This window comes from Hevea brasiliensis, chromosome 7 (genome assembly GCF_030052815.1).
Source record: "Hevea brasiliensis isolate MT/VB/25A 57/8 chromosome 7, ASM3005281v1, whole genome shotgun sequence".
NCBI lineage: Eukaryota > Viridiplantae > Streptophyta > Magnoliopsida > Malpighiales > Euphorbiaceae > Hevea > Hevea brasiliensis.
The window spans coordinates 2,321,846-2,341,368 of record NC_079499.1 but is presented as its reverse complement, the minus strand read 5'-3'; the positions used below and the strand labels follow the sequence as shown (position 1 = coordinate 2,341,368).

At 36.3% G+C, this 19,523-nt stretch overlaps 3 protein-coding genes across 7 annotated transcripts; 2 read left to right on the top strand and 1 right to left on the bottom strand.

Annotated features, from left to right (window-relative positions):
- The first annotated feature begins 5,661 nt into the window (after positions 1–5,661).
- On the top strand, positions 5,662–11,863 carry LOC110655458 (uncharacterized). Of its 5 annotated transcripts, XR_002494976.2 has the most exons (3): positions 5,662–5,816; positions 6,637–8,753; positions 10,773–11,863. XR_002494976.2 is itself a non-coding variant. In XM_021811752.2 (2 exons), the coding sequence occupies exon 2, from the start codon at positions 6,651–6,653 to the stop codon at positions 8,610–8,612; it is 1,962 nt and encodes a 653-aa protein (XP_021667444.2). In that variant the 5' UTR covers positions 5,662–5,816; positions 6,637–6,650; the 3' UTR covers positions 8,613–9,055. The 5 variants fall into 5 exon arrangements, 4 of the variants coding, with proteins under 4 accessions (XP_021667444.2, XP_021667447.2, XP_058005643.1 ...); XM_021811752.2 differs by lacking the exon at positions 10,773–11,863 and having other exon boundaries at positions 6,637–9,055; XM_021811755.2 differs by lacking the exon at positions 10,773–11,863 and having other exon boundaries at positions 5,668–5,816; positions 6,646–9,055.
- Positions 11,864–13,567: 1,704 nt separating this feature from the next.
- LOC110655459 (classical arabinogalactan protein 11) lies at positions 13,568–14,311 on the bottom strand. Its single transcript, XM_021811756.2, has one exon. It carries the CDS (start codon positions 14,029–14,031, stop codon positions 13,741–13,743), a length of 291 nt encoding a protein of 96 aa, XP_021667448.1. The 5' UTR covers positions 14,032–14,311; the 3' UTR covers positions 13,568–13,740.
- Positions 14,312–14,762: 451 nt separating this feature from the next.
- On the top strand, positions 14,763–19,392 carry LOC110655461 (T-complex protein 1 subunit epsilon). Its single transcript, XM_021811762.2, has 9 exons — positions 14,763–15,104; positions 15,596–15,914; positions 16,641–16,989; positions 17,142–17,274; positions 17,410–17,462; positions 17,776–17,878; positions 18,510–18,676; positions 18,788–18,901; positions 19,034–19,392. Exons 1-9 carry the CDS (start codon positions 14,906–14,908, stop codon positions 19,202–19,204), a joined length of 1,608 nt encoding a protein of 535 aa, XP_021667454.2. The 5' UTR covers positions 14,763–14,905; the 3' UTR covers positions 19,205–19,392.
- The last annotated feature ends 131 nt before the right edge of the window (positions 19,393–19,523 follow it).

The following is a 19,523-nucleotide window of genomic DNA, read 5'->3' as shown; positions in this document are numbered from 1 at the left end:
CTAAAATTTAACTCAATTATACAAAATACATTAAATACTATTAATGGACTTGCGAATAAGAAGAGCAGGTTAGCCACAAAAAATAATTCTCCTGTAGCCTGGAAAAATAGATGAACAGGAGTGAGCGTTCGTGTAACAACCCAAAATTTTTAAATTTTAAATAAAATAAAAAGGAAATATTATGTTATTAATATTATAGGATTTATTTGAATTGATTTTAAAATAAAGGAAGATAATAATAATAAATAAAGTAATAATAAATAAATTAATCAAAGTTAATTTAGTAAATGAGAATAAAATAATTAAATTTTTCCTAGACTATATTTATTTTTATTATTACTAGAATTTTATTAAATTTTAACATAATAAAATAATTTTGGATCTAATTGTAAACCCCTAAAAAGTTTGGGGACTAATAGTATAATTAGAAGTAAAAAAAAAATAGAAAATAAAAAAAACACAGCAGCCCCCTCTCCCCTCTCTCCCACATCACCCTTTCCCCCTCACCTTCTCCTTCTCGCAGGCCGGCACTGGTAGAGGCATCGGTGGCACTCCCCAACTCGAGCAGCGTCGGCGGCACCAGCGGCGGCGGCGAGGAGGAAGAGAAAGAGAGAGAAGAAAGGGAAGGAAAAAGAAGAGAGAGAGAGAGAGAGAAGTGGGCCATTTCTGGCCGATTTTGGCCACCAACGCTGGCGATCCAAGGTGCTACCAACTCTCCACGAACCCAGCTCCATTTTTCGACCAGCCATGCCCGAAATGGTGGAGTTTCCAGTGAGTTTCGAAGAGAGAGAAAGAGGAGAGAGAAAGTAACAGCAGTGGCTTTCTGGCCACTTTTCAAGCGATCTGACCGTCGAATCGAAAATCCGTGATCACCAATGGACTCAGGACGACGAGATCTTCAAGATAGGATCGGTCCCGCTCCGATTGGACACTGTTTGAAAAATGTGACAATCGGACGGTTTAAATCGCTTGGTGAGATTTTTAAACTTTTTCGATTTTCAAAATTTAAAAATAATTTTATAATAATTATTAACACAATTTGGACTTAATTTATATGCAATCGGATCGAGGATAACTCACCGACGCCGGGACCACATTTTCAATCACATCCGGCTGCCCGGTAGGCCGTCTCAGAACATGGTCAATATTACAGTCAATCTTAGCATTTTTAGACGTTCTGGACTCGTCTCAAGTGTCAGAATTGGTATAAGTAAAATCGAACTCCAAGTTGCTCATTTTCGACTAATACCGCTTTAGAATAAAATTCATAAAATATTCGTGAATGATTAGAAAATTATAATTCCTTTTGCAATAGCCTTATAATATTATTAAGGACTGCGGGGCAAAATTTTAGAATTTTTAGAGCTCGTTTGGGTAGTTTTTGCAAAAGGGCTATTTATAGGGACTAAAACGTAAGTTTTCAAGTTTATGACTATTGTCTGATTTGGAGGGCCAATGAGGGGCCATATAATGTTAATGAGATGTGATTGTGGAAATTGAGAATTTAGAAGTGTTATTTAAATCTTTGTGCATATTGGGTAAGCCCTAGGTACAGGGGAAACTCTGCCGGATTTCCGGCAATAATTAGGTTGTCTGTTGTCTCTTTAGAGTTTTATGTTTACTTAGTACTAATAAATTTATAATATAATTATTAGGTGATCGAGGTCAGCTATTTTCCTGCATCCAGCAGCCACAATAATCATCGGTGTACTGTGAGTAAAATATTAATTTTAATTGTAATTTCAATATTATTATATGTTCAAGTATGCTCATGCATCACTTATATGTATATATCTATGTAATTAAACTCTAGGCACGTTTTATGTTGCATTCACAACTGTTAAAGTACCATGGATATTGTTTGTGATAATTTGGAGCAGTGTGCGTGCGTTGGCGTGCGTGTGGTATAGTGTTGGATATAAACAGGACAGGTAGACACGGCTTGAGATCTTCGCTGGAATCTAATCTTTCGGGGTAGACACAGCTTGAGTTCTTCGTTGGGACCCCATATTTGGTTTATTAAGCGAAAGTCCAGCTTGAGATCTTCGTTGGCAGAGGTTGGATTAAGAGGGCTGTATAGGGGATCAGCTCCCATATATGTATTGTTTGATACTCTCGGGTGTGTGAGTGCTCCAAATTGCCTTTTTGATGTGATTTGTATGAAATTTATGACGATATTGCATTTCACTTCACAGGGTGCATTAGTTTTAGATAGCTATAGAGATTATAGTTAAAATTTATATTTTACTATCTGAGTCAAACGCTCACTCTTGTTCACTATATTTTTCCAGGCTACAGGAGGAGAATTTTTTCAGAATAACCTGTCCATTTTCTCGCAGGTTATGAAAAGATTATTTAATTGTATTATTATTTTCTAAATTTATAATTTAGTACTCCGCATGTACTAATAGTAGCATTAATCCTGTCATGGACTGCATGAATTTAAGTTTTTGTATTTACAAATGAAAAATTTTTATGAGTTTTAAACAGTTTGTAAATGATGTAACAGGGTTGAGCTAGGCTCCCCTAATTTTAGTTTCTGATAATTACTGGGCTAAGTTGGCCCAAAATAAAATTATAATAGTTTAATTTAAATTATTTTATATGCATATTGGGCCTAAGTTGTGGGCTTGGTCATGGGTTGAGAAATATTTAGACTTAATCTTCATAGTTATCTAAAGCTAATGCACAATGTGGAGTGAAATACAACATCATCATAATTTTCATATCATAACAGCAAAAAGGCAATTTGAAGCACTCACACATCCAACATTGTCAAACAATACATATCTGAAAGCTGATCCCCTATACAACTCTCTTAATCCAACCTCTGCCAGCGAGTGTTTCTCAAGCCGGACTTTCACTTAATAAACAAAATGCAGGGTCCCAGTGAGTGTTTCTCAAGCCGTGTCTATCCGTCCTGTCCATATCCAATATCATACCACACGCACGCCACCCGCACACACTGCTCTAAGTTACCACAAAACAACATCCATGGCACTTCAATAATTATGAATGCAATATAAAATGTACCTAGTATTTAACTACATAGATACATATTTATAAGTGATGCATGGACATGCTTGAACATATAATAATATCGAAATTACAATTAAAATTAATATTTTACTCATAGACATAACCGAAGTCACTGTGGTGGCTGGGCGAAAGAGAAAGGCTGTCCCAGCTCACTTAATAATTTTATTATAATTATTTAATATATTTGACTCAATACAAACTAAAAAAAGACCAAAGATGTCCTAAGTCATATCGAAAATCTGACAGAGTCTTTCCTATACCTAGAACCTATCCAACCTGTAAAATGGCTCAAAATGCATTTCTATATTCACAAATCACACATCCACAACTCAATCACATCACATAACCCCTCCTGGGCCCATCCAAACAGTCAACAATCACAATGTGAAAAATTACAGTTTAGTCCTTATAATTAACCCTTTTTGCAAAAACTATCCAAATGAAATCTAAAAATTCTAAAATTTTTCCCCGCGGTCCTTAGCATTATTACTAAGCTAATGCAAAAGGAATTATAATTTTCTAAACTACCACGAATATTTTATAGATTTTTAATCAAATTCAAGTGCTAGATAATTAAGAAAAAGTAAGGTTTGGATTTACTATGTTGATTCCGACCGGGGGAACATGTTCGGGACATCTGACAATGATGGGTTAACCAAAATCTCGAATCAATTCCAAGGCTTTTTCGGTAATCTGTGTGCCTGGCCTGAAATTTATAGACCCGGGCAACCGTTTAATTTAAACGAATTGAAGGTACCTACACGAAGCCCACAATACGGGGGTTAATATATAATTTTTACGAAATTTTCTAAGCTCATTTAGTACTTGAAAAAACACTACGAAGTTTCGCTAAACCCACCAAAAAACGATATCGAAAAATTTTGAAATTGGTATTGCCGCGAAGCTCTCGATGAGTGGAGCACTCCAGTTCTCTCAGTTTTCTCTTGAGGTTCACGGTTTGTGAGAAATTTAGCCTAAAATTTGAAATGGGCTAAAACTTCCCAGATAAAAATTGGGCAAACCGCTTTATGGATTTTGGTGTTCTTGGTGTCTGTACAAAGCTCTCGAGGTGTAGATGAGGTTTGGCACAAGACCTGGTCCGATTGGTAGTCAAATCGACCGGAATCGGCCCGAGAAGCCGAATCAGCGCGCTGCGTTTGGGGGCGTCTTCGGGCGCTTTTTTCCAGCGCCTCAGGCTACGGCCGACAAGTTGGGAAGGCTGGGGCGGCGGTGGGGCAGCGAGAGGAGGAAAGAGGAGAGAGAAAATGAGAGAGTGAGAGAGAGAGCGCACGCGGAGGGAAGAAGAAAAGGAAATGGGTCGATCCGATTCGATCGGTCCTATTCGGTCTGGTTCGATTCGGCCTGTTCGATTCATGATATAAAATTTTGAAATTTTACTCTGCCTTGGGATCGAAAACGAGACTCAAAAATTCAGAAAAAATTCTAAAAAACTCAAAAAAATTCGTAGAGTCCAAATATATTTTTAGTTTTGCCACGTGGTCTTTAAATTAATTTTTAAAAATCATCAAAGTTTTATATTTTTAGAAAATCGAATCCGATTTCTAAAATCTGAAAAATTTCAAATAATTTTCTAAAATTTAAACAAAATAAAATATTAATATTTATCCATAAAATAATTAATTTAAAAATTAGGAGTAGTACACAAACCATTATCTACATATTGTAATCATGGAAGTGTTGATGCATGATGATTGTGTGCACAATTTATGTTTGGCATAGCCATGTGTGCACAATATCAGTGGTTCTTCTGTCAACTTCAAATAAAAGACTTAATGAAGTATGAAAAGAATGCCTTCTCAATAACTAGCTCCTTTTATTATAATTTTTTTCCCCACCTAGCTAGCTCCTTTTATTATAATTAATCATTGTAAATACCGGATAAAAATAGTATATAGTGGTTGGTATATATTGGAACCCTAATTAATAAGATGCTTTCACTCGATGTATCCTTGAGTTCAAAAGAATAAAAATAAAAGAAGGGCAACTTAGCCTTCTAAGCGTGACGTTGACAGTATAGCAAAATTAAAAGTTGACAATTGATTAAGCGTAAGCTTAATTTAAAAAAAAAAATAAATATATAAACAATACATTCTAAATAAATTATGACAATTTTATTAAGTTGCATGTCATTTGTTTGGCATTGATATATTTTAAAAGTATTTAATATTTTAAAATATTTATTAAGAATTTTTAAATAATTTTTAAACATTTTAAAAATATTTGAAGTTATACTTTTTTTTTAGAAAAGTTTTAATCTCAACATCTAATAGGCATGTGATTAGACAAAGAAAACTTAATTTTAATCAACCAATTAGAATTGTTAATTCATAAGAAATTAAAACGTAATATAAATTGATTTTATTATAAATTTAACTTTTAACATTAGATTTTGAAATTATCAAGCAAAAAATATGATAACGTATCAAACCAGAATATATTTATTTTCATAATTAAAAATTATTATTTGGTACTTCAAAATTTTTTTTTTAATATAATGATGATTTCATCATTAAAAAGAAAATCATTAACCCAGAAAGAAGAAAAAAAATAATAATAAAAATCAAGGCAAAGGGTCAAGGGTATTCCTGTTGAAGGATAAAATGAGAAAATAAAGACAAAACAGTAAAAGGAAAACATAGAGACGAAGTTGAGAGAGATAGAGAGGGAGAGAGAGAGAGAAAAGAGGGGGAGAGAGAAAAAGGAAAGCCTCCGCGTCTGAATGGTCCTTGGTGGCTGAGATAAAGAAGAAAAACGGAGTAAGCGAACTCTACCTCGCTTTCCTGTTTGAATCTGTATTATTTCGGTAGCTTTTGATTCATGAAGATAGGGATTTGTTATTTACCTGCAATTTTTTTTGGTATGGTCGATTATTATTATTGGTTCTTTCTAGTATCTTTTTGTTTTTGGTAATTAGGTTTCCGAAGTGGGTTCGCGATTTTGCCATATCTATATGTGATATTTCTAGTTTTTCATCGCATTTAGGCAGGGGTTGCTTGGATTTGTCTTTTTTTTTTTTTTTGGTGATTTTGTGATATGGGTATCTGGATTTTCTCGTGTTTTCATTGATTTGATGGAGCGAATACTTTAAATTTATGTATTTTTAACTTTTGAACGACATGGGTAAGTGGTATGTATCGTGATTTGAGTTTTTGCGAGGTGGGCTGTGGTATTAAGATTAGGTAATTGGTTAACTTCTTGATTCTGAAGTCTATAGTAGCTTGTTGCTAATGTTTCATATGATAGTATCATTTATCTGCTTTGCTTTGACGTTGATCTACCTTTTTAGGTCTTTGTTATGTTAGCTTATAATGTTCAATTCTCTTATTCTCAACAGGTTCTGCACTTTGTGCACAGTACACTGCTTTGGTTCTGTATTTACTTTGTCATGGACATATTATTTTTTCTAAGTATTGGTGCTATTGCTTTGCTTTATTTGGTTTCTACCCATTTAAGATCTTCTTTGTGTGTGGTACTAGGGTTGATTTTATTGCCGTTCTTTTCTGGGATACAGATGATGCATTTGTTTTCATATGGGTCGAAATAGAAAAAAATTTTATTTTTATATATCTTTGCCAGTTTGAACAGATCCAATGGCTGATGAACAAATAGATTATGAGGACGAGGAGTATGGGGGAGCTCAGAAAGTTCAATATCAGGGAAGTGGTGCCATACCTGCACTTGCAGAGGAAGAGATGGGGGAAGATGATGAATATGATGATCTCTACAATGATGTAAATGTTGGAGAGAATTTCCTACAGATGCACCGATCTGAGGTTCCACCACCACCTGCTAGTATGGGCAATGGAGGATTCCAATCTCGGAATGTTGATGAATCAAGAGTTGAAAGTAGTGGTTCACAGGGACTGAACAAACCTGGGGTGGCAATTGAAGAGAAGTATTCTAATGCCACAACACATTTTCATGAGCAGAGAGAAGTTCCCATGGGTGTTAAGGGGCCAGAAATGGGATCTGTTGGCTACCCAGATGGGTCTAATGTTGCACAAAAAGGGAGGGTTATGGAGATGACTCATGATTCTCAAGCACGAAATATGGGGTTTCAAGGAACAACATCTGTGCCCTCCAACATTGGGGTTGATCCTTCTTCTGATATGAGTAGAAAAATTGCCAATGAGTCTTCACCTTTGCCAAATACTGGCACCAGTGGTCCTCGAGGCATTCAACAGTTGTCAACTAATCAAATTAGTGTGAATATGGATGCCAATCGTCCTGCAATGAATGAAAATCAAATCCGGCCACCAATAGAGAATGGTTCAACCATGCTGTTTGTGGGAGAATTACATTGGTGGACAACTGATGCAGAGCTTGAGAGTGTTTTATCTCAATATGGAAGGGTCAAGGAGATAAAGTTCTTTGATGAAAGAGCTAGTGGCAAATCTAAGGGCTATTGCCAAGTTGAATTTTATGATGCAGCAGCTGCTGCTGCATGCAAAGAGGGAATGGATGGGCATGTTTTCAATGGTCGTGCTTGTGTTGTGGCCTTTGCTTCTCCACAAACATTAAAGCAGATGGGGGCTTCTTACATGAACAAAACTCAGAGTCAGCCTCAGTCGCAGAATCAAGGAAGGAGGCCTATGAATGATGGTGTGGGAAGAGGTGGTAATATGAATTATCAAGGTGGAGATGCGGGGAGGAACTATGGAAGGGGTGGGTGGGGACGAGGTGGGCAGGGAATTCTCAATAGAGGTCCTGGAGGTGGAGGCCCAATGAGGGGCAGAGGAGGAGCCATGGGTGCCAAGAACATGGTTGGAGGTGCTGGTGGATTAGGAAGTGGTGCCAATGGTGGAGGCTATGGACAAGGCCTTGCAGGTCCTGCTTTTGGTGGACCTGCTGGTGGTATGATGCCTCCACAGGGTATGATGGGAGCTGGATTTGATCCAACATATATGGGTCGTGGGGCTGGATATGGAGGATTTGCAGGTCCTGGTTTTCCTGGCATGCTTCCTTCGTTTCCAGCTGTTAATACAATGGGACTTGCTGGGGTGGCTCCTCATGTCAACCCAGCCTTCTTTGGCCGGGGAATGACACCTAATGGTATGGGAATGATGGGTCCCACTGGAATGGATGGGCCTAATGCTGGAATGTGGTCTGACACAAGCATGGGTGGATGGGGAGAAGAGCCTGGCAGAAGAACAAGGGAGTCAAGTTATGGTGGTGATGATGGGGCTTCTGAATATGGCTATGGAGAGGTCAATCATGAAAAGGGAGCACGGTCAAGCGCTGTCTCTCGGGAAAAGGAGCGGGTTTCTGAGCGTGACTGGTCAGGGACCTCTGATAGGAGGCATCGTGATGAGAGGGAACATGATTGGGACAGGTCTGAAAGAGAGCACAGGGAGCACAGGTACCGGGAAGAGAAAGAAAGTTACCGAGAACATCGACAAAGAGAGCGTGACTCTGGTTATGAGGATGACTGGGATAGAGGGCAATCTTCTTCAAGATCTAGAAGCAGGTCCCGTGCAGTGCCTGAAGAAGATTACAGGTCTCGATCAAGGGATGCAGATTATGGCAAGAGGAGGCGCCTACCATCAGAGTGATACAACCATTCTGTTCATCTTTCTTGGATAGGTTTACAAGGCCTCAACATTTTATATCTGCACTTTTGGTCTGTCTCCCTTGGGCTGTTTGCGCTGGCTGCATTAACCTGAAATGCAGATGGTGACTTCTTGAGGGAAGAAGTAAGTTCTACTCGTATGGATAAAAGAGAAGAATAGATACTGTGTTGTTTTCCTACTGCATTCTAAGGAACATCATTAGATGAAACTCAATGTTTGTGTGCTTGAAAACTTCAGTAACTCTTAGTCGTATACCAATGTGGATATTCTTTGTGGGGTTTGACTTGCATATCCTGCATTTGAGCATCCCATTGGATATATAGTTACTCTGAATGCTAAGTGCTTGTGACCTTGAAATACTTGAGACCGTCTTTTATATAATTGTCCTAGATGATGGCTAGTATACTATTACATTTTTCCTTTAATTTTTCCATTGCATATGTGAAAGCTTCAATCTTTGATAGATGCTATAGTAGTTATAGAGCTAATTTATGTGCTGTATTTGACTTCATAATATTTAACTGTATATGGTAGAATAATGTTCAACTGGGTCTTTTTTTTCACATCTGGTTTCTCTGAACTCATATGGTTTGCAGGGCATCTTTTGTTCTCTCCTACTGTTATTCATGTGAATTGAGGATGGAATGCACATTAATCTAAGAAGCTTTACCCAGTTGGTTTTGTTTCCATGTGATTCATTCTGTTAATTATTCTTTCCCTTAATTTGTTTTTATGGTTTTTCTTGGAATAGTTAAAGTATGGTTTTTTCGAGACATTTGTTATGAGAAAATTTCTTGGCATGTTTGGTGGCTACGTTTAGCTGATGTTTTAAAATGACTGCTTTATTTTTTTGTTTGAGGAAAATTTAGAAATTAGAACCTTTGGTGGTTCTAACCTTTTTGTGTTGGGAATCATTCAGGTAATAGGTTATTGTATAGTTATGATTAATGTAAACTGAAAACCTCTGGTGTTGTTTGTGGTGGTGGAGTCACTATTGGTGGTTATGATGTTGACCTTTGGAATAGTAAAAAATGTGGGATGCATTGTTTTTTGGGGAGAAGCATGGGCATTTCTGTCGCCTTAGGTGATGCTTTGATGGAATTTTTGGTCTGGTTATGCACTTATGCTGAAGGTAAATATGAAAAACTCTAGTTTTGTTCAGGTAGTGGAATCATCATGGTGGTTGTGACTGGTTGTTGGAATAGTCAAATGGAGGTTTTGTTTGTTTAATTTGAATTTACAAGGTGTACTGATCTACTAGGTCATTTGTTACTAATTAAAAGTTACATAGCTTATATTTATACTTTCCTATTAGGTTCAATTTAGTGGTAGTCATACTTGCCACTCCCTGCACATACTCATGCTTCTATGGAAGTAAATTATTTATTTATATTTTTAGAGGAAGGAGTGGGGGTCTTTCTTTTAGGGTTCTTTCTCTTAGGATGTTATGGACTAATAATTGCTTAATTCAAAGGTGACTAATAACTTTTCCCTTTTCTGGTCGATAATTGTTTGTCTCTTTTGGTTATTTGTGGGCTATCAATTGAGTTCATGTGTTTGAAATCCTTTTTTTGAAGGGACAGGTGCAAACATTCTGTCCCACTTTTTTTCCTTACCTCCATTGTAATCTCTGTCTTTCTCTTACTTTTATACATGGTTTTTCCAGTTTCCTTATGCTCATGCATTGCTTGCAGTTTTGAAATATAACACAGGTTGAATCATAAAAGAGGGTCTACATATAAAACTCTTAACCTAATCTCCAAGTGTATTACTTAACATTTTTCCAGTGGTTCTGCTACACTGATATTCCAGCGGCTTCTTAGAGGATCTGCACCTATTCTCATTTAATCTACTTTCAGATTTTAGAAAATATTGTAGTTTTGAACTACTTGATCTACAACTATGAGAATTATGTAGGTCTGAATGAATTATTACATGTGAGTCTTGTAGAAGTCTAATGCCCGTGGGATTGTAAGATTAAAAATAATGGACTAGGGAGTTTTATTGGCCATCAGAGTATGTTTTAATGCATGCTCATTCTAATGCATTGAGTGATTTAGATAGCTTGTGGGGGTGGTGTGTTTGACAAATCTATTTTTTGAATGTCTATTGACATGGGGGTTTTCTTTTATATCAATCCAGGGGGTGGAGTGGGCAACTCTTTGTTTTCATGATTGAATCATATCTGTGTTAGTTGCCTGGAGGAAGATGTGTTAGATGAGCTGCCTTCACTGGATTTCTTCCATAATGGTTTTGATCTGCCAAGTTTGCAAAAGAAGCCTTGATTATTTTGGCTTTCACCCTTTTTTCCACAAGCACCACTTAAGAATCTGTAAATAACATTCCTGCAAGAATATGTCTAGAAAGACTTGTATTCATGGAGCTGTAAAATAATGAAGAGATGTATTAGGTCCTTTAGTTTTTTTATTTCATGTAAATGGATACATGTATTAGGTCCTTTAGTTTCTTCTTGTTATACATCAGGTCAACATCATGTAATGGTCTCCTTCATTATTTATTTTGATCATTGATCTTTTTTCTGTTTCATCACTGAGCTTGTAAAAGTCTTGTACCAATTGTGGGGACCATATTTGTACATATTTGATGTCTTGTAATTCCTCTTGTTATGTCTCTGTGTTAGTTAGAAGGGTCAGAGATGAGTTAATAATGCTTTGTAATGATGGGTGGATATCCCTACTCTATTTTGGTCACTGTAATACATATAAAACCCAAGTTTTAAGGACATTCTTCCTGAAAAGTTGAAGGATTTGAGAAGTTTCATCATTACAATGTAAATTTGGGGTCTACCTCACTATTAGGAGCTATGAGTAAATGCCACAATGTTGCAGATGCGCGGGAACCAAAAAGAGTGTTGACTGTTTTGGGCTTGTTTATCCCTCTCTGGAGGCCTGATGCAATGCTTTTTATGTATTCTTTTTTTTTTTTCCCCCTTTTGGGGATCTAGTTTAGGGTTCCTCATTTACTGTTGTTCTTGGTGAGATTTTGTTGTATAAATCATGTTTTCTGGTTTGTACAGTAGGATGTAGATTTTATTTTACACTGTACTTTAGATTTTAGTCTTCAGCCTTCTTGTATTTATGTACGAGGAGCGGCAACATCCTTCTTAAAGGTGCATTCCAGTGTTCTGATAGGTGCTACTTGATGACAAAAACTGACACTTGTATTTACTTTTTTATTTAGATTCAGTATGTACTCATGCTATCTTTTCATTATTTTTCTGGAATAGCTCATAGTTTTGCTTTGGAGTTTACATGTTGTTGATATAGAAACCTCCAAGTGAAATCATTTGATATTGAATCCCTTGACTTTTTTTGCTTGCTGTTATTTACATCAATTTTAATGACTTGCAAAATTCATCAAAAACTGGCATCATTGACCACATTATTTGAGGGATGACATGGTAGATGGATTTTTTTTTTAATCTATTTCTTTTCAATTTTCTAAATGATAATATATCAAAAATTTCATAATCTAAGTAGGAAAGAATAGTCGAATTTCTTTAAAGGGAGGAAGGTTTATTTCTTGAACATCACTATTAATTCCTTTATTTTCCCTTTTATTCCTTAAGTGAGACTAGGGTTGGAGTACTGCTTTTGTTTTCTTTACTTCACCTTTATCTTTAATGTTTTTATTATTATTTTTCTAGAGAGAAAAGTTGAATATGTACTTGATGTTTAAATCAACATATTTTATATCAAAAAATTTAACTTTTTTTTTTTATTTCAAGTAATTTATATTTTGCTATTTTGGAGAAATAAAAATGAAAAATGAAAATAAATATTAAAATATAAACTGTCATCTGCCATGTCATTTCTTATATGGTGTAACTGACGATGTCAATTTTGACCAATTTTTCAAGTAAGCAAAATTGGTTCTAATAGCACCAAATCAAAAAGTTCAGGAATTTAATTGCAAAAGATTTCACTTGGAGGGCTTAATCACAAAAACATGAAGATGAGAGTTGAAACAATGGGCTATTCCACTTTCTTTTTCCCATCGTTAATAAGTTCTATGTATTTCCTCATCTCATGTGCATACCAATACTTACTGTTGTGTATTAATAAACTAGTTCATTCGGTTGAATTTTTTTTTTTAGCTTTGTCATGTTTGTAGTGTAGGCTTGGTGATGGGGTATTTGATATGATGAATTGTTGGTTACATGTGTGAATTTTGAATCCAATGAAGGTATATTTTGTTGAGGAGAAAAAAATCAGAGAGCATGTTCTTCCTTGCTGTTCTTGTTTTAAGGACATTGAAATATCCATTGGAGGAAAAAAACTACAGGTTGAACCATTGGATTTGGAGCTAACATTATGCTAATCTTGTACTCCTTGATAAGGGTTGCCACCAATTGGGTTATGCCTCAATTGCTTTGTTGGCATGTTTTGTTGTGGTTTAGATAAAGTTCAACAATGGTGAGTTGGCTCTTCATGCATTTCCAGGAAGTAATGAGTCACGCTAATGTTGTTGGATGAACCGGAAGCTAGAATGTTTGGCAAATATTTCACAGGTTTCATCACTTGTTCATTCTCCTTTACCTAACTCTTCATCTGGTGCAGATAGGGTGAGCTGTGCTTTGAATTTTAGAATTTGTTTGTTATTATTGGGCAGAGACGTAGTCTTGCCTCCTGACTTTGCTGTTTTGATTGGAGTTCTGATGATTTATTGCTAAGGAAGAATATGGATGGTTTCTCTCAAAAGACAGGAAAGGAAAACTCTGCACAGCAGTTGCCATTACTGCTGGGGTGTTTTTAATACAAAGAATAGCTTGTACCTGTTTGGGTTCTGCGAAGCTGAGCGAAAGCAAGAGGGAATTCTTGAGAGAGAGGAAAAGAAAACAGAGCAAGAGGGAATCCAGATTGTTATTTATCAAGCTTATGCTGTTACAACGCTGCAAATAATAATAATAACAATAATAATCAAATCAAATCAGACTTTATTCAGATTGACTCCAGGATCTGGAGAATTAATCTCATCCTCAAATTCTTTAAATTCACTTTCTGCCCAAAACGCGAACTTAAAGGTAGTACTCATTTTACGTGACTAAGAAATAAGAATTATAAAAATTAAAGGTAAAAAAAAAGCAGCTTTAGAAGAAGTAGCCAGCAACAGCTGCTACTCCAGCAATGGCGGAGACCGGGAAGGCACTTGCTCCGCTCGTTGGTGCTTCAGCAGAAGCGCCCTGATTAGTTGATGATGCACTGCCTAATGGTCCAGGGACAACATCACTAGCAGCAGCACCCGGTGCACCTGCTCCAGCAGAGTCATCCTCGTTACCAATAGTATCATTGGCGGGGGTGCTGGGAGCAGGTGATGCAGCTGAGGCCACCCCAATAAGGGCAACAAGGAGAAGGGTAATAATAGCAAGCTTGCTTGCCATTTCTTTGATTTTCTTTTTTTTTTTTTCTTTTTTTTTGGGTTTTGGCGTTTAAAGATTTGTATTCAACGAATGCAGTAATTCTCTAGGATTTATAGAGAAACACTGCAAGAATTGATGGAGAAATGGGAGATTGGAAGAGCTTATATAGTTGTTTGGCCATGAAAGAATGGATGACAGTAGGCGAAAATAGAGGTGGAGGGTTCACCGGGGAGTGAGGATTGCCACTAGAGTTTCAGGTTTATTTTTGGCGAGTAATAGATTAATTTCAGTCAATTCAGTTAATTTTAAATTTTAAAATTATTAATATGCCTCTGGTTTTAAAATTTTGTCATAATTTATTTCTGAAGCCATAAAAAAATATATTTACACGTTATTAAATTAAAAAAAAATTATTTTTAAATTTTTCATGATACTCTTATTTTTTTCTGACGTAAAATGTTTTATTTTTAATGCACGAATATATAATTTAAACATTAAAATTATTTTTATTTTTTATATTAAAAAATTATTAATTTTATTAAAATTTTAAAATAAAAAAATTAAATAGTAATTTTAAATAAGTATACAAAATCTTGATTTTATTATTATTTTCAGTATCACAATAAATATTTTCCGATGGAAGAATTCGAATGGATATTTTGATAACATATTGGATGCAAATGGGCTTAACCGAAGATACAAAGCCCAACCCAGTGAAAAGACCAACGAGTTAGGGTTTTGAAAACCCGGAGCCAGCGAGTGAGCGATCTGGCCATTACAGCTCTACTCCCTCTGAAGAGCTTCTACATTCTTCCTCCATTTCGATTTCTCTGGTTTCTTAGTTGCAGAGCCAAGTAGAGAAAATCAGTGAAGATAAGAGCTCAATCGAAGAGAAATGGCGTTAGCCTTCGACGAGTTTGGAAGGCCTTTCATTATCTTAAAAGAGCAGGACCAGAAGACTCGATTGCGAGGTTTAGATGCTCAGAAAGCTAACATTTCCGCCGGAAGAGCCGTTGCTCGCATCCTCCGAACCTCTCTCGGCCCCAAGGGCATGGACAAGATGCTTCAGAGTCCCGACGGCGACATCACCATCAGTTTGTTCCCTTCTCTCTGCATCTTTTATGCTTACTCGCTATTATCTCTTTTTGGATTCTGTAAAGTCCATTATACGCTGTTTTAATGGTTTGGTTTCGTCTTGATCTGGTGGTAGTTGCTTTCTATCTTTTATTGGATGCTCCAGTACAGTTTGTGGTTTACCATGATAATCATAGAGATTACTAAGCTTTTGTGTTATCCATCAGTTATATGCCCGAGATTAACCTACATATGAGCTTTGCGGCTGCTAGACTAGGATTACTCTGTGAGCTCTGGCTTGGAAGCTAGAAATTTACTTGAGGAAATGAGATTTGCCATTCTTGTGAAGTTCTTGTTAGTTGTTATCCTTGGAAGGGTCATCTTATGCCCATGCTTCTATTATCAGATCTTGCCATTTATTGCATTTTGTGTATTAAGTAAATTTTGAGTGGGTGAGATTGATTATCTGTTAGGAGTTGCCTTGATGTGTTCTATTTATTTGTTTTGTCAGCAAATGATGGTGCTACAATCTTGGAGCAGATGGATGTGGACAATCAGATTGCCAAGCTTATGGTTGAGCTTTCTCGTAGTCAGGATTATGAGATTGGCGATGGCACAACTGGTGTTGTTGTTATGGCTGGAGCACTTTTGGAGCAGGCTGAGAAGCTCTTAGAACGTGGAATTCATCCCATTCGAATAGCAGAGGGTTATGAGATGGCTTCTAGAATAGCTGTTGAAAATTTGGAGCTTATAGCACACAAGTTTGATTTTGGAGTGACAAATCTAGAGCCCTTAATTCAAACTTGCATGACTACTCTGTCCTCAAAGATGTAACTTTGCTTCTTCTCGCTTCTTACTGCACTTACTGGAAGAATACTTAATATGATTCATCACTGTGCCAATTGATCTTGTCTTAGCAGTAAAGATGCTTGTCTTGTTGGATTTTGTCCATTTCCAATACTATGCTGTTTTCTGAAGTCCTGTTTTTGTTGTGGTACAAAGTTCTTGGCTACGTATTCAATGTACATGAGTTTGTTCCCATGTGATAGATATGTCTCCCATATTAGTTATTGCATGTAAATCATATTGTTTTCTAGATGTGCTTCATTCGTTGTGTCTTATAATTTAATGGTAGTGCTAGCAATATGAACTTAAATTCTTCTGCAAATTTCATTTGTTGCCTGCTAATGTCATATACCATAATTGCACATAGAAGTGGTGATTCCTGATAGATGCAATCCTAGTGAGGTTGATGCATTCAGATTATATTAGTGGGTACTGAATGCGACTAATTTAGTACCTATGAAAATTTGCTTTTGATAGTTGTTCCGGAAATTCAAGTTTGGCCTATTTTCAGTTACAAGCATCCCTAGCTTTCATGTTTCTTATTGCAGTTCTTTACATACGTGGAAGGGAATTACTAGTGCATAACTGACTTTGGGGTGTTTTAAATTTAGTGCCTTTTTAAATCATTGCTGAGGTTTTTTCCCCCAAAAGTATTGTTGTCTTTGATGTTATATATTATGCATTTAAAGCTTTGCTTATTTATTTTGCAGTGTGAATCGATGCAAGCGCAGTTTGGCTGAGATTGCCGTTAAAGCCGTTCTCGCTGTTGCAGATTTAGAGAGGAAGGATGTTAACTTGGATTTGATAAAAGTTGAGGGAAAAGTGGGAGGCAAATTGGAAGACACCGAACTAATATATGGAATAGTGGTTGACAAGGATATGAGCCATCCACAGATGCCGAAACAAATTGAAGATGCAAAAATTGCTATCTTGACTTGCCCCTTTGAGCCGCCTAAGCCAAAGACGAAGCATAAGGTGGATATTGATACGGTGGAAAAGTTTCAGACTCTACGTAAGCAAGAACAGCAGTATTTCGATGACATGGTTCAGAAGTGCAAGGTTGTTTGTCCACCATCAATTCACCATAGAAATTGTTAATATTTAATATTGATGGGGACTTGTTAAATTTTTTTGGAATTACTGGACAATGGTTTGCAATATGTTTATCTTGCTTACATCTTTTTCATTCTTTAAAATCTATTTGAGCACAGGATGTTGGTGCTACCTTAGTTATCTGTCAATGGGGGTTCGATGATGAGGCAAATCATTTATTAATGCACAGGAACTTGCCTGCAGTTAGATGGGTTGGTGGTGTGGAGTTAGAGCTGATAGCAATAGCCACAGGTTTGTTTCAATTCAGTTTCTTAGCAATCTTGTGTTTTTTGTTTATAGGTGAAGTGGTTAAGCATAATATAGCTGCTTCAGGGATTTAAATGATTATCAGCAAAATGATGGTATATTGGTATCTTGTCTTTGTAGGTGGAAGAATAGTGCCACGATTCCAGGAGTTAATGCCTGAAAAGCTGGGCAAGGTAATTTTTCTAATTGCCCTTTTCCTTCTTTTTTTTTTTTCTTAATTTTGGCTGAATAGACACGATATTTTATGTATAACCCAACTTGTAGCCTTAAGACAGAATACCATGAGTTTTTATTTTTGAATAAGTTTTCAGAATGGTCTTATTTATTTATTCACAGTGGTTTAGAAACATTATTTAGGAACTTGAAACTTTTAAAATTATATTTTCTCTGCATTTCTCCATGTCTCTGCTTGATTCATGTACACTTGATCTTTTTAGATTGCAATTCTGACTTTGTATTTTTTACCCCCCATTTTATATGTTGAAGGCTGGTTTGGTTCGAGAAAAATCTTTCGGCACAACGAAAGATCGAATGCTTTACATTGAACACTGTGCAAATTCAAGGGCTGTTAGCATATTTATTCGCGGAGGTAGATTTATATTGTCATTGCCTTTGGTTTAACTTGTAATATTATAGTGATTGATGATACTTTTGAGTTACCATTCCAAATTTTAGTTGTGATTTCATGAGGCCTTTTCACTCATGTTCGTAGAATACGATGCAAGTTAATTATAAATTTTTTGATTTTGTATCAATTTATTACTGAAGCATGAACTCCTTCATGCGAATCAATTGATCATTAGGGACATCCCTGAACTATGTATGATAATATGCATTGGTGTTGCATATGTTATCATTGCACCTACATGATCTCCAAATGTAAAACTGTTACTTTTAGTGCAATGCAGGAAGCCTGCATTTGAAATTAGCTTTCATATTTAAGAATGTCTAGGTATTGCTGCTTTTGTGGTTTTGGTGCACTTTCTATTGCCATTTGGAGTGTAATTGATTAGCTATATCAGTTTCATCATCACAGGCAAGTCATTTTGTTGCATTCTGTTTTATTTGTTAGCACTGCAAAAAGTTTGTAACAGAAGGAACGTTAAAGAACTATAGGGGAGTGTTGAATAATTAGAAAGAATGCTAGTGTGAGAGATGACAGTGGTCTTAAAAGTTATTCGGTTGATCTCATACAAGGCCCTCGTGTTTGGTGATATCAGGTAACAAAATGATGATAGAAGAGACAAAGCGTAGTCTACATGATGCCCTGTGTGTGGCCAGGAATCTCATTCGTAACAATTCTATTGTGTATGGTGGTGGCTCAGCTGAGATTTCTTGCTCAGTTGCTGTAGAGGCTGCTGCGGATAGATATCCTGGAGTCGAGCAGGTATGAAATTTTTTTTATTTATCTTGTTGATTCCTCATGTTCCTCCAGGCTTCTGTTTTTGTTTGAATACTAACAGTGTTTACTTTGTTTTTTTTTTTTTTGTATCTGCAGTATGCCATCAGGGCATTTGCTGATGCTTTGGATGCCATCCCAATGGCACTTGCGGAAAATAGTGGCCTTCAACCCATTGAGACACTATCTGCTGTGAAATCTCAGCAAATTAAGGTAAATGGGATATGATAACCAATTTTAGCCTGGATGGTTACTTCTGTCCCTGTTTCCCCCCTACCTTTTAGTCGAGTTGTCCACCAGTCCGTAGTAAATATTTTAATTTTCATTTTACAAATGAATATGCAGGAGAACAATCCTCATTTTGGAATAGATTGCAATGATGTTGGCACAAATGACATGTGTGAACAAAATGTCTTTGAGACCCTGATAGGGAAGCAACAGCAGATCTTACTTGCAACACAAGTTGTCAAAATGATATTAAAAATTGATGATGTCATCTCACCTTCTGATTACTGAGTTGTGGTCTTTGTTCTATTTCACTGCTTAACCAACAATGAAACTCATGCTTTGTTGACTTTGATTTGGCATGTTGAGTTTCTTGGAGAACCTCATTTTATGGGAGCTTGTTTAGCTTATAAATTTTGGATTGGCGTTCATTGAAATATGTGGTATGAAAATTCTTATGTAGTTGAACTGTTTGCTGATTTGCTGTGTTGCTATCATGCATTTGTGGAATGCAGCCATTTCTTTTTTTTTTCTTTCTGCCTTAGCTAGTCCTGACGGACTTGAAACCACAATTACTTCAATGCCTTGTGCAAATACATAGGAGCCCACA